The 13,835-nt window shown below is 39.5% G+C and overlaps 2 protein-coding genes across 2 annotated transcripts; both read right to left on the bottom strand.

Moving 5' to 3' along the window:
- Nucleotides 1-191: 191 nt before the first annotated feature.
- On the bottom strand, nucleotides 192-5,562 carry pgr (progesterone receptor). Its single transcript, XM_067245793.1, has 8 exons — nucleotides 4,637-5,562; nucleotides 4,415-4,524; nucleotides 3,753-3,869; nucleotides 2,939-3,244; nucleotides 2,173-2,317; nucleotides 1,813-1,943; nucleotides 1,305-1,462; nucleotides 192-1,220 (listed from the first exon to the last, which is right to left on the bottom strand). Exons 1-8 carry the CDS (start codon nucleotides 5,560-5,562, stop codon nucleotides 1,065-1,067), a joined length of 2,049 nt encoding a protein of 682 aa, XP_067101894.1. The 3' UTR covers nucleotides 192-1,064.
- A 3,236-nt stretch (nucleotides 5,563-8,798) lies between these two features.
- Nucleotides 8,799-13,821, bottom strand: trpc6b (transient receptor potential cation channel, subfamily C, member 6b). Its single transcript, XM_067245792.1, has 11 exons — nucleotides 13,105-13,821; nucleotides 12,723-12,908; nucleotides 12,440-12,604; nucleotides 11,993-12,209; nucleotides 11,200-11,427; nucleotides 10,593-10,857; nucleotides 10,265-10,460; nucleotides 9,524-9,727; nucleotides 9,251-9,307; nucleotides 9,054-9,129; nucleotides 8,799-8,926 (listed from the first exon to the last, which is right to left on the bottom strand). The coding sequence occupies exons 1-11, from the start codon at nucleotides 13,819-13,821 to the stop codon at nucleotides 8,799-8,801; spliced, it is 2,439 nt and encodes an 812-aa protein (XP_067101893.1).
- Nucleotides 13,822-13,835: the final 14 nt, after the last annotated feature.

The following is a 13,835-nucleotide window of genomic DNA, read 5'->3' on the forward strand; positions in this document are numbered from 1 at the left end:
TATCATCCTCCTAGTCTACAAACATGTCTCTAAATAGATAAATATTTTCACTGAATAAAGCAAGGCTTATATACATGTAATATATAGAACATTTGTATTTAACCTAGAGAATATAAATCAGCAAAAATGCAATGTGGAGAGATTATACCATTGACCTGTACATGTAATGAAATGCTTGGAAATATGTGTTTGGTGTATTGGATAGGCAAACACTGTAGTATGTCAGAAAGGAAACCCACAGTATAGGATATATTTACTAACTATGAACTGTTGATTTTATAAAAAATGAATGCTTATAAAGTTATGCTCTTGCCATGGCATGATAATCTCCTCACTGAACATGTTATCTTCTTGTTCAGATGGCAGTGTCCAGATGGTATTTCCTTATCATAAAGTTATTGTTTGTTGTTTTCATAAACACAAGACTTATGCAATTGCCATAGCAATCAACATTTTATTGACCTAATTTCCAGAATTGATTACTTGATTCTGTCCAGTTCTACACTACTAAAGATTTGCTTGTGCTGTAAAAAATACAATTACAAACAAACTCAAGTGCAGCAAAACACATTTACATTTAGTCATTTAGCAGATGCTCTTATCCATAGCGACTTACAGTAAGTACAGGGACATTCCCCCCGAAGCAAGTAGGGTGAAGTGCCTTGCCCAAGGACACAACATCATTTGGCACGGCTGGGAATCGAACTGTCAACCTTGAGACTACTAGGCCGACTCCCTCACCGCTCAGCCATCTGACTCCCTACACTCCCTACACTCCCTAAAACACAGAAGTCCTTTACAGTTCAAACAACTGTCCAAACTTTCAGCAACTAAAATTTGCTATTAACAACTCTCCATCTCAGTAAATGACTTAGAGGCAATGGGTCATGGTTACAATAGTCTTGATGGATTTAAATATTTCACAAAAACAAATGAACCTAGAGACACTAAAAGACACTTTTCAACTGAACTGAGTATTACCCACCACATGCACACACACCCTCCGGTCTGTTTGTGTACATCAGGCCTTGGCCCCATGACTTGAGGCAGGGTCATTGTCACCATCACTTGTTGTGGAAAAGGAGGGGCTTGACCATGCCTGCCAACACCTTGGGGAGCTGAGAGGCAATGACCTCGGTCATCATCTCTGGGAACTCCACCTTCATAGCATCTGCTTGAATGAAGGTACTCAGGCAATATAGGTTGACCTTTTTAACAATCTGCACCAGGACAGAAAAAGGGAGAGGTGTCAGTGTTGGTCAGGCTTGGGTGAATGAGCCCAGCCCTAGTCCAGTGTTGCCTACCTCATGCATGGAATCCATTAGTTTGGTTAAGTGATAGAAACGCTGTGAGCTGGCCACTACTCCCTTCTCCTTAATGTGGATGGCCTTTGTCAACTCTCGGATGTAGTTCTGCCTCATCTCCTCAAACTGGGCCTGGCTTTTCAGTCCCTCCAGGGGCACTGGGAAGAGGGAGTTTGTCATATGATTAATATGGACACTTATTGTGGACAAAGTATGCAGTTTCAGCTACTATGTGCTCTGTTTAACTACTGAGAATGTGTGTATGGTGATTCAGCTCTTTGATGCTAAGATCAATTTTATCTGTTTATTTTTTTGTCTTTCTCTGTAAAGGTCAATTTAATAATATTTGAAGGTGATGACAGCTGCAACATGAATACTGTGTGAATGTCCTGTCTCAAAGCAGAAGGACACTACATTGTAACTCAGAAATATAACACTACCTTTGTACCACAATTTGTGCAAAATTGGTTACAGGGTCAAAGAGTATCGTCTTTTTGTTGTTGTTTACCAGTGTTGAGTAGCATCAAGGCTTTCATACAGAGGAACTCCTCTCTGGTCACTTGAAGGCTTGCAAACTCCTGGGGGATGAATTGCATTGCCAAGCAAAGGTCATAGATGGGTGATCTTCTCATTCTATCTCTTTAAGGAAACAAAGAAGAGTTCCTCTCAGTAAGAATTAACATGTTTACGATACACCTGAATTATAGCATTTTACAGACCGGTTTGATATGGTAGACACATTACATGGTTATTGAAAGAAGATCTGCAATCAAACTGTAGAAGAATAATTACATATTGAAATTACAATCAAATAGTTTCAATTAATCAGAGCTCCTGTAAATTCATAGAATACATTTTCATTACTTACTGGCTGAGGATAAGATCTGGTGCAAAGTACAAGTATTCGCTGGTAACATTCTGAAAGGACCTCCAACCCAGAGAGAACACCATCAAGTTCATCCAAGAGTACTGGATGAGGGTCATCTGATCGTTTATGTGTAGGGTACGAAATCCTATCAAAAGAAAGGATGATAGTATGGTGTCAGCCAGGTAAACATTTACCGATCCATTTTAGTTGTTGGCTTACATTATGGATGGGGGTTCTTCTATATTACATTTCAAAAAAGTCACTGTCACGGTATGTGAATAGGAAGAAAACTGGTTGCATTTTTACCGCCCCCCCCCCCCCCCCCCCCACACACACACACACACACACATGCCTCTCAGGCAAAACCTGCATATCTGATCCTAGTAATGCTTGGTTTTCTGTGCAGCTGTTGTGGGTGATGTTGACTATAAATTACATTTAATGAGAGTACGCTATGTCCTTAGCCTGCATACCTGTGGCTAGTCAGTGTGAATACAGTCCCATTGTTACACTCATCCACTATTGACTTGTGGTGGTTGGTAAAGCTATGAACATATTCACCAAACACAAATGTAAAATCAAAGAGTTATTCACACTGAACTGCCTCACTGTTAATCAATCTTTCTGTCTTCCTGATCTTTACATGATACAAATCATATTACACAACCTTGCCCTGTATCTGTGCCCGTATTTGGGGTGAGGCCTTCTGTGTCGCCTGCATGTGGCCATGGTGACTAGGCTGACCCTGAGAAGAGTCTGTTGTTACCTGGCAGTGACTTGGACCACCTGACGATCCACAGCAGCTGCCTCTCACACAGACGGTTCAGGCTGTTAAGTAGAAGGTGGGGCATGTCAGGCTGGGAGTTATCAAAGCCAGAGAATACAACCTCTGGTTCTATGTTCTCCAGGATGTTAACAATCTGTGGGGATAGCTGCAGCTCGCGGAGGCCTGGTATGCAGGGCATGGAGGCCAAGGCCTGACTGTCTCCAGACAGGGCCATGGGAGACTGGAACATCAGGGGTGGGGCCATGCCCAAGGCTTTTAAGCCCCCAAAGCGCTTCAGCTTCCTTCCTGAAACATCATCATATGGCTTTGTAAAATTGATACAAGATATTGCATTGTAAAGATATAATACAACAATAATGACTAATATGGCTCAAAAACCTCACATTTTGGTTTAGGCTACAGTCCCAAAGGAGGATCTTACTAAAAGGGCTAAAGATCCTTGAAATTGCTTAACTACACCAGTGAAATACCTGTGAAATTACAGTAGGTATTCATAAGGTATAACAAAACATTCCAAATTTGAATTACTGAGTAAAAACTTTGCTTCATGATACAGCTAGATTAGAAGGTGTCTAGTGGGTTTCATTATTCATTTTTTACTAAATAAAGTATTTGATCAGATTTGTAATCAGTAAATAGCCTACTCGTAGAACATTTTTGTATAGTTATTTCTCAAGGGACTTGCAGTATTACGTGTTATTTTGCCTTTTTGAGTTGTTATTTATTACCTATCTGGACATTTACTAAGCAGAATCAGAACAAAGGACCACACACACATAAAAAGGAATTTTACCTCCAAGCATCATTCCAGCTTGGTAGCACTTTCGAAGGCGACAAGCAGGACAATTCTTTCTTCGAATCTTATCCACAATGCAGTCATTTCGACCAGCGCAGAGATAGTTATGATGGCCTATTCAAGAAAATAACACATTGCACATGTTTGAAATGGTGTCTTCTCTGATCCAAAAAGAGATATAATGAACAGACAGATGTGTTACTTGGCGGCAGATAATATTGTCTTATATGGCTGTGGCTCCTTCATTGAGAGTGTTTTTTGAACAGAGAGGGTAAGATGAGATAGAGGCAGGGTTGTGAGGACGGGATGACATGGTCATGGTCAGATAGCAACTCTTACATATCTCTCATTGCAAGATAAAAACTAAGAACACTGTGAACACTGGTCAAAGTGATACAGTTGCTAATTACCCCTGAAAGCCACCATGGAAGGTCATTCTCACAAATATATGATAAGAACCATATGTTTATTTTAGACTAACTTTTGTCAGACTTATATTTCCCAAAAATATTTTGTGTACATTCACAGTTCTAAAACTGAAAAGGCCAACTCCATATTATGAATTGGAATGTATGTTTGTCATGACATCTCAACCACTGATATAATGATTATATTTACAACAATGATAAATTATTCCATCTTATGTATTATCTGCTCACCTTCAACTGCTCTTTTAAAGAATACTTTGCAGCTTCCACAAGTTAGGACCCCATAATGACAGCCAGAGGCTTCATCCCCACAGATCATACACAGTCTTTGGGGAGGTAAGCTGAAAATGGGAAGAAACATACAGACATGCATAATACAAATCCCAAAAATTATTTTCCACACTCAAATTTGTGAAATAACAAACATGCAACTTGTTGATGCTTAATACTTGCCCAGAATACGCGTTATGGGTTGTAGGGTATCTTTGTAGCAATGTTGCTCCGTGAATACCGTCCGGAGATACATAACCATATGGGTGCTTCTCCTCTGCGACGCCGGCTGATTGGCACCACAACTGGAAATCTGTACTCTGTATCGACCATCTAGGAATCTCTCCTTTATGTATCATCAAATGTTGGGATGCCTGTGAGCTACTCGTCGTATCAAAGTGCATCATGCCCTTACCGGATAGAGTACCCCTGGTGTCGCTCCTTATTTGAGGTACCATCGCAAACTGCTCTGTCTGATTCAAGTCGGCAAGTAGGGAGGCATCGTCCAGGACGTCTTCACCTGTTGCCGAGGTGGGGAAATGTGTCGGCTCCACAAATCCTATTTGCTGTTTTCTCTCAGTATAACTGGCATCAAGAATGTTTAGGTCCTCTGTTACATCAAAATCAAGGCACTGAGTGTCCATAATTAGAGACGGTTCCTCTTCGTCTTTAATGAATTTACACACACCGGTGGCTGAAATGGATGGCATGCCCTGCAAACTTTCGGGAGCGTTTGTAGTCGTTGACATGTACTCTTTTGCTCTATACACCTTAGCAAAGACATCTGCCATTGGGACACTGTCGGTTTTTAGATATTCGTCAACACGGCCATAATATGTTTTATTGCCCAGTGTGTAATCGGTTGAAATACAGTCTTCGTACATGGCACTGTCGTTGCTTGCGCCAGGATATGGGCAAAAAGCGCCAATGTGCCCAAAATTACGCATGGCGGATGAAGTGCTTGCCTGAGGCTGAGGCTCATTTGAAAACTTCTCCTGACCAAAAACAATTTCTCTGTACTTCTCAGGCAAGTTTCTTACGATTTCACTTGTGTCGGCGGAATCTGCAATCGATGAACTTTCCAACTTACCACTGGCTTTACTTTCCATGTTGTAGCCTCGGCAAACCCACAATAAAACGAAAAATACCCTATCAGTTTGACTGGTGACTAGACGTGTGTGTAGCCTATCTGTACTGCGGCGTGAAGACCTTCCCAAAATGTGCCTCCGGTTGCGAAAGGCTGTGGCTCAGTACGGAACCGGCAGGGCGTAAACGGCAATTGTTTTTCTTCAACAAACTAGGAATTGTTTTATTTTAAATGACAGCATTCAAAAATGCATTCAAAATGTATGAACGTAAATTCCATTCTGTCACTGTCACGATTCAGACTTTTCAAAAAATTCACTTTTACAATTGGCCTCATCCAATGTGTAGGTCCTAAAGTGTTTTGGTCCAAAGATGCGTCGATTCGGCATTGACAAGTCTGGACTTCGTGAGCACGATTCGTATGGTAGATGATAAATTAATCAAAACAAATAAGATTGAGCTATCCCTCTTAAGACAATAGTTATACTTTCCAGTATGTGGGTTACACTGAAATGAACTAGACATGAAAGCCCTGCCTCTTTGTGCTTTTGAGTCACAAACCTGACCCAACATGTTGCAGTCAACCGTGTATCCTGGTCACACCATATGCCAAATATATAAATATATATAAATATATCAGTACAGGGACAACTACTTGTTGAATATCTCATTCAAATATGTTTTTTAATATAAAGTTTGTCTCTTTGCGTAAAAATAATCTACTGATTCAGATTTATCAATATCGATTATAAAATTCACCATCAATTACTTTGCACATTTTTGTGACCATTTGATCTCTTACTGCATAATTTGATTCAGCCTGTGACACCTCTTTGCATAACTAACAAGTTTTGGAAGAGGTTATCCTTCAATGATTTGTTCCTCCCAATGTTTCTTCCATTCTTATCTATAGTCTTCCCTGAGGGTTTTAGGTTGGCCAATTTATGAAGACCTCTGTGACAATGCTTGTAAAAGGGTTTATAAAAATATTTACATATTTTTGATAACTGCCTCCATTCTTCTGTGAAGGTATACAGCCACAAGAGCATTAGTGGCTTTTGGAATTCATCCCAAAGGTGTTGGATGAGGTTATAGTCAGAATTTATGCTTGCCAGTCAGGTTCTTCCACATCAAATGCACAACATGTCTGTATTAAAGTCACAGTGTATGGTGGCAATTTCAAACCAATTATGAATGAGGGCTGTGTTTTATGGTTTGGGCTTGGCAGCTTAGTTCCATTGAAGGAAATCTCAGTTCTAGAGCAGACAATTACATTGTTGACAATTCCGCACGTCAAACTTTGTGGTAACTGTTTTATGAAGGCCCTTCCAGGTTCTCCTGCCTGCAGAGAATCTAGCCACTTACCCCTTAAACTTGCCCCAAAACAGTAGGTGGGTGGGTACTTTAATGATCCCAAAGGGGAAATTGAGGCATTGCAGCAAGCAATGCGAGGCACTTCACCCTACTTGCCTCGGGGGAATGTCCCTGTACTTACTGTAAGTTGCTCTGGATAAGAGCGTTTTCTAAATGTCTAAATGTAAATGTAGGTCGACAAATACTAGAGGGAAAAAAATACTGAATACTAACAAAAAATTTACTAAATACTCAATATCAATAAAACTCAGGGTTTTACATTTTTACAGTATGTACTCACCATTTTACACAGGTGACAGAATTTAGACTTCAGTCATTTGTTAAAGCTTAGCCCATAATGAGAATACCCAGGGTTGGTGTTTGTTTGTAACAAGGAGACATTGAGTAGAGGACAAAAATACTCACATTGTTTTACCTTTGAAGTTAATTTTCCACTCAGTCATCATCTAATCTGAGTATCAGAAACAAGAAAGGCCATCTTCATCCTTCAATGTTATTGTTTATAGTGAAGTGTGGTGATGTCCTATCATTTGATAAAAAATGTTGTAGATGTATCTGGTGTTTATGATGCATAGTCAGACCTTGAGTCTATCTGCTGCGTCACTAGCCAGACTCATCATAAGACATACTTATACTTTGACTAGCTTTTTATGTAGGCGTCTGTAACAACCTCATTGTCTAGTAGCAAGGTGTAATTAGAAATTAGGTGTTAGCAAATGCTGTAATGGGCTAGTTTAGTTCGATATATGATACTAATACTTAAAACCTTTATAGGTCAAGGTGACCCAAAAAAAAAAAATTGTAATAGCAACTTTTTCATTGGTCTCCTTGACAACCAGACTTCTTTTAAATAATCACTTGTATGTTAAGATGGCCTGCACAACAATGGTGAACCACTACCACATCTGGTAGTCGTACAATCAACCAATAATACTATAACGGAACAATTAAATCTGCTATTTGAGGGTTACTACCTCAGATGGGAAAAAAAGCTTAACAATATCCACAGTAGTAGGAGTTTTTGTTCAACTTAACTTTGATAAGAAGGTCTTTCAGTGAGCTTTGGCATAACAAAGGTACACTGTATGTGGTTGCCATTTGAGCTTTGAAAACGGTCCGAGTGTTTGGAGGAGAGGGAGGTGAAGCTGTTTCTCTACCTCAGGTCAGGCTGTTCTGAGGGGACACTTATTTCTAGAATAGTGTGGGAACATGACCGTGTACAGTGTGTAAGGTGATTATGTAATGTCCTCGAGGTGTTTAGAAAGCCATTGTATAACTGCCATTGCAAAGGATGCTTGTTATTACAACAAGCTGTCTGGTGGTAGGTGTAGGCCAACAGATGATGTAGTGTATATGTATCACAGTATGTGTATCTGAAATGGGAAAGAAACACTTCTACAGGTCTCCTCAGCTGACAGATGGTTTTTCTTCTTTAATCAAAGCATATATATGTGTATTTGAGTATATATACAAACAAACCAAAACAAACACAAACATCTGTCAGCTGAGGAGACTTGTAGAAGTGTTTCTTCTGTGCTTGTTTATATACAGTATGTGTGTGTGTATATATTGTGTATGTTGAAAAATAAATAAAAAATGTAGCCACCTGAGCTACAAAATCATAATGTGAGAATGGGATCAAATAGAATGCAGAAAACACAGCTTGTTGACAATTAAGTGGTAAACAGTGCCATCTTGCGGCACTGTTCTCACTCAACAGATGTGCAATATGCTGTTAAAGGACAAAAAATATATAACATGTATACATCAAAGTGGTATGTCAGAAGAAATGTATAAAAAAGTACAGATCTTCCACATTCATTGCCTTAAATGCTAACTTGGATATTTCACTTGGGACCTCATAGGTATGATATGCTCTTCATGCTTAGTCAGCAGACACTTTTTCTCCAAGTCTCCTTATCAACTCTGCCAGCCTCTCCATGTTGTGATTCTTCTCTTCAAGAAGCACGTAGCGCAAGCTGTAGATGTCCTGTTTGATCTCCTTTAGCTCACCTGGGGAGATGTTTACATAAAGATAAGCTAGTCTTCCACACTCCAACTAACCAATTTACAGTAACAAATTGCAATATGTTACTATTTATTTTAAGTTCTAATCATGAAAAAAATATTTAAAACAAACCTTCATTCACTTCATCACCATCTTTATCAATCTGTGCTTGTATGATATATCTTTTAACCAGACGATTCATAATCCTCTGCATAGTAATAGAGAATATGAAAAAGTAAAAAAAAAAAAAAGTCATCTACCCCATCTTTTTCTGTATATTAACAATATACTGTTGTTTGAGAGAGTTTATATGAATGTAGGCTACTGACTTGGTGATGACTTGGATAAAGGGAATCACCAACACTTGAATGATTGTTTTGTGCCATCTAATAAAAATGAGAAAATATGTATTAAAACATATACATATAATGATACATGCATAAATATGACAAGTTTACAATTATAGATATTTATATTAACATAGATTTCTAAAGTGTATTCTTGAATCACCAACCAGACCTTGCAACAAACATTGGAAAAGCATTTTGTTAGTGAGACACTAGAGGGCTCTGTATGCACAGCGTACAATATCACTTCCTCACCTCAGTTTTCTCTGTGTAATCCCTGAGGCTGTATCTGTGCCTGTTGAAAGGCATCAACAGGAGGTCTCGGAGCCCCAACATCAAGGCCAGGATAGATTTAGGGCTAGGGATGAGGTTAAAGGGAACAGGTAAGGTGCTCTGCTCCTCAAAATAAGAGAACCAGAGTTTTGCCCTCGCAAACTTCCACTCCACGTCAGCATCATCCTGTATGAAATACAAAGACAGAACTGATTTCTCCGGAACACCGGATCCTACAGAAGGGTATATCTCCAGGATCAAGGTTAAACAGCCCTGCACTAATACATGAAAAACTGACATGATTGTGGTATAAAAGAAAATTGCTTGACCAAATGTCCCAATGTGAACCAACACGGTTGCAGCTAAAGCTTAATTCCAGGGAGTATACTCTGGAACTCAACATTACTTGAAATACAGTTTTCCAGTTTTTGTTTGAGTTTTTGGAATAACAATCTAATCCCAATGCTCAATGAACTAGTAAATACAGAGAGAGCATTTTTGTTTTATCAGATAATTGATCAAGCTTTCTGCTGGAGTAAAACACTGTATTTCATAATTGGACTGCCTAATCGGAAACTATATGAATTGTAACTGATTAGTGTACGTACAAGCTTTCAACATGACTAATGGTGTATTTTATGCAAATCAATTCCAAAAGATACATTTTAACACCTGGGACAGGCTGATTGTAGGCGTTAGATAAGATACAGTAAGGAGAATTACCTCAATTTCTTGGAAAGAGCTGTTTATCATGGCAATGAGCATGTTCAGTAAAACAATCACCATGGTAACGTTGTACACTCCATACAGAACATAGCCAATGTTTTCAATGAACTTGTGACCATTGTTAATGACCACTGATTTCACCTCTGACAAGCCGAATATGGCCCAAAACAACGTCTTAAAGCTCTCTTCCACCCTGGAAAGAAAAGGAACGAAACTTGATTTAAATAGAAAATAGGTTGTCTCACATGTTGATATAATTATGATATACAGAATATAATTCACGTGAATTTTTCACTGTCAATCTTTGCACCAGACCATAACTCACGTTGTAAATGCATCATTTTGTTTAGCACCAAGGTAGTAGGAGTAGAGATTGAACATCCCAAACATGAAGGCCACAAAAACCATGATAAAAATCACCATGAACTTAAAGATATCTTTCACCGTTCTTCCGAGTGAAATCTGCAGAGGCCCAAAACTCTCGTTGGCAGGCAAGATATATGCAATCCTAGAGAAACTTAGAACCACGGCAATTGCATAGAGGCCCTCGGATATTAGCTGCGGATCTGATGGCACCCAGTTAATACGAGCTAGGAAGAAAAAGAGAAAAATTGGGTTTGTTAGCATGATACAAACTCTCCAATCAAATGGCACACCTGAGTAATGAGAAACCAGTGAGACCAACTCATCTGGTAAAAAGAGGTAATGGATACAACAAAACTATGTTTTATGAAATAAGTTAGGAGGAGTTGGTGAAAAAGCTGAAAAATATGGGCAATTCAATCACCACCAACCTGGGTGCTATTAATGGGCTGTGTAATTACAGCAGGGTTTAATCATAACAGCCACAAGAACACACAAACATCTCAGATAATATATACTTTTAAACTTCTTTGATTAATAAAAACATATTGCGAACTGTCTACACTCACCCAGTTGGTAGTATTCTATTTCTGAGGGCAATGTTACGTTGGATAAGTCAGTGTAGTGCTTGTCAACGTAGCTCTGGGCTGAACGTGCACACCAAAATGCCATAAATCGGGTGATGAAAGAGGTGACAAAAATAGTCAGCATTCCAAAATCGAGCAGATTCCACAGTTCTGAAAGATATTCCCGAAGACCCTGGGACCAAATCTCCTTACATTCAGCCCAGATCATTCCTGTGAGACATGTGGAAATGACATGGAACAGGGCATTTACTTATTACTGTATTTCTATATAAAGTAAAATTAGATACATAACATGTCCGGCATCCCCCTCCTCATCCAATTCTTTGTCACTGTTTTGCCATTAAAAACATGAATGTACTGAATGAAACTATAAATGTCAGACTGTAACTAGATCTAATATACGGTAGGAGAATGACTATGTATCATGAATAACAATTGACAAATAATGGCGTGCCGTTCAGTAATGTTACAATTTCCTTTTGTCACAGATGTTAGAGCGATGACAAAAATGAAGACTCCTCTAAGATTTGGAGTGTCCATGACCCCGAGTGCTTGAGTTATTTATGTATGACAGTGTGGGAACCTCCCTTAAACAATACGGGATTGAAACATTCACAAGAGGGAATATTCAGGCTTGAATTAGGAAGTCAATCTGTTGTGGCTACAGAGGACAGGTGTAATTGTCATACATGACAAATTCTGTTTCTGTATGTGTTTGTCTTTAAGTGTGACAAAAAGAGTGACAGAGAGAGAGAGAGAGAGTTTCTTTTTTTACCTATTACCCAGAATATTATTACAATTTCAATCCATGTAAAGGGGGTGGTTTTCATGCGGAACAGCTGGGAGGGGTGGTCATGAGTTGTCATGTTTGGAAGCAGTGTTGTCCCCTCAAACCGATCCGCTGCATTCATTAACAGCAGACCCAGAAATATGGTAAAAGACGCTGCATGGGCCACAAACTTTAGGAACGGTCCTCGCATGACTTTCCCAAGCTAAGTGAAAAAAGGACATTGTTATTTAAGCTATGTATAAATATAGAATACATTCAAAACAGTTACATTTACATTTACATTTATTCATTTAGCAGACGCTTTTTTCCAAAGCGACTTGTTAACTTGACAGTTATGTTGTTATTGCCTGATTGAACTTTTCATTAAATACTTGATAGAGAATACTTATACATTGTATGTGAGTAGTACTGTTAGTCGTTGTCTACCCTAACCTTGCTTGTAGGTGCAATCCAGTAAAACAGGGCCAGGACAGGCAGTCCTACAGCTACACCCAGAACAACCAGCGACTTCACAGCTGTGGTCTGCTGCCGCAAGCTCATCAGGTTTTCATACCAGATGGACAGAAGCTGTTGTTGACAATTAGGATGAGCCACAAACTGAACACCAAACGGACGAGACCGGACACACGATGGGAAAAAGAAAAGTGTATTCAATCAATTTAGGTTTGTTTTCATTTGCAATCAAAAGTGCAATGCTGTCCACTTTTGAGTGTACCTTTTTTAGATCATATTTAATTGCAAGTTTCATCCTAATCAGGCTTGGTCTGCCCATTGACTCTGTTTTTTCACATGATTTGGTGTCTCCATTTAAGATTGCTTCTACCTCTTCAGTGTTCCGACACAAATCCAAAAGCCCTACAACAAAGTCTTTACACTGCATGGAGAGCTTCTTGTAATCAGTCTGGAACAAAATAAAATAATACAATGGACAGGTGTGATTAAAAAGAAACATAATGTGTATTTACCTAGTTCTTGTTAAAAAAAGATTATTGGTAACTAATTTGACCAAGTTTACAATTCTGAAAGGTCAGTCACAAATACAAAACAGCATGTTTTTGGGCTAATTTAATGGCAGCATTGTGCAATGTTCTTGTTACCTTGAACTCCATGTCTGTGCTGGCCAGGACTGCCAACTCATTGCTTAGCTCCAGAGCTGTCATCACGGGATCCTCACTAGAGAGGGACAGGTAAGCTGGGCTGGCAAGACCTTTGTAAGCATTGATTCTTGAACGTGAATGGCTGAAAGAGTCGAGTTTCTGATGTTCACTACAGGTACTGCATTTACAGAAGTAGTCATGGGGCCTCTCAATACAGGCACCTTTTGTAAGGAGTATGTGCACTATCTCAAACTCAAGGCAATGAGCGGCCAGAATTATAGGGGTGATGTCACAAGAGAAACGTGTACCATCCTCGTCGCAAGCAAAGAATTCCTTGTGTGTTTCTATCTGGCCAGGATTACTGGTCAGTCTTTGTGGGTCAGCGTAGACCTTGTGGCTAAGTATAACCTCCACTATACGTATGTATCCTTTGCTGATGGCTAGCAGCAGTGCATCCCCTATGCGAGTGAGATTGTCCCTCCTCAACAGTAGCTCTGTTACTTCCAAATGCTCATTGGCAACAGCCAGTTGCAAAGCATTTTGGCCCATGTAGTTCACACAGTTGACATTAAGGTCAGGCAGTTCATCAAGCATTTTGCGTGCAACAGGGATGTTGCCATATTCTGCAGAATCCAGGAAGCATTCCTCCATCAAGGACAGAGGGGCAGGACGAGTGCAAAACATGTAGGCTGCCTTCCATTTCCGAGGTTTGACCATGTTCTGCCAAAACA

Source organism: Osmerus mordax, chromosome 11 (genome assembly GCF_038355195.1).
Source record: "Osmerus mordax isolate fOsmMor3 chromosome 11, fOsmMor3.pri, whole genome shotgun sequence".
NCBI classification, from domain to species: Eukaryota; Metazoa; Chordata; class Actinopteri; order Osmeriformes; family Osmeridae; genus Osmerus; species Osmerus mordax.

Coding starts and splice junctions, on each gene's coding strand:
- pgr (XM_067245793.1), bottom strand. CDS start 5,562: ATGGAAAGTAAAGCCAGTGGTAAGTTGGAAAGTTCATCGATTGCAGAT. Junction 3,870..4,414: donor CTTTAAAAGAGCAGTTGAAG/GTGAGCAGATAA, acceptor TTTCTTGAATAG/GCCATCATAACTATCTCTGC. Junction 3,245..3,752: donor AGCTGGAATGATGCTTGGAG/GTAAAATTCCTT, acceptor ATGATGTTTCAG/GAAGGAAGCTGAAGCGCTTT.
- trpc6b (XM_067245792.1), bottom strand. CDS start 13,821: ATGGTCAAACCTCGGAAATGGAAGGCAGCCTACATGTTTTGCACTCGT. Junction 12,210..12,439: donor GGATTGCACCTACAAGCAAG/GTTAGGGTAGAC, acceptor TTTTTCACTTAG/CTTGGGAAAGTCATGCGAGG. Junction 9,728..10,264: donor GCTCTTTCCAAGAAATTGAG/GTAATTCTCCTT, acceptor TATTTCATACAG/GATGATGCTGACGTGGAGTG.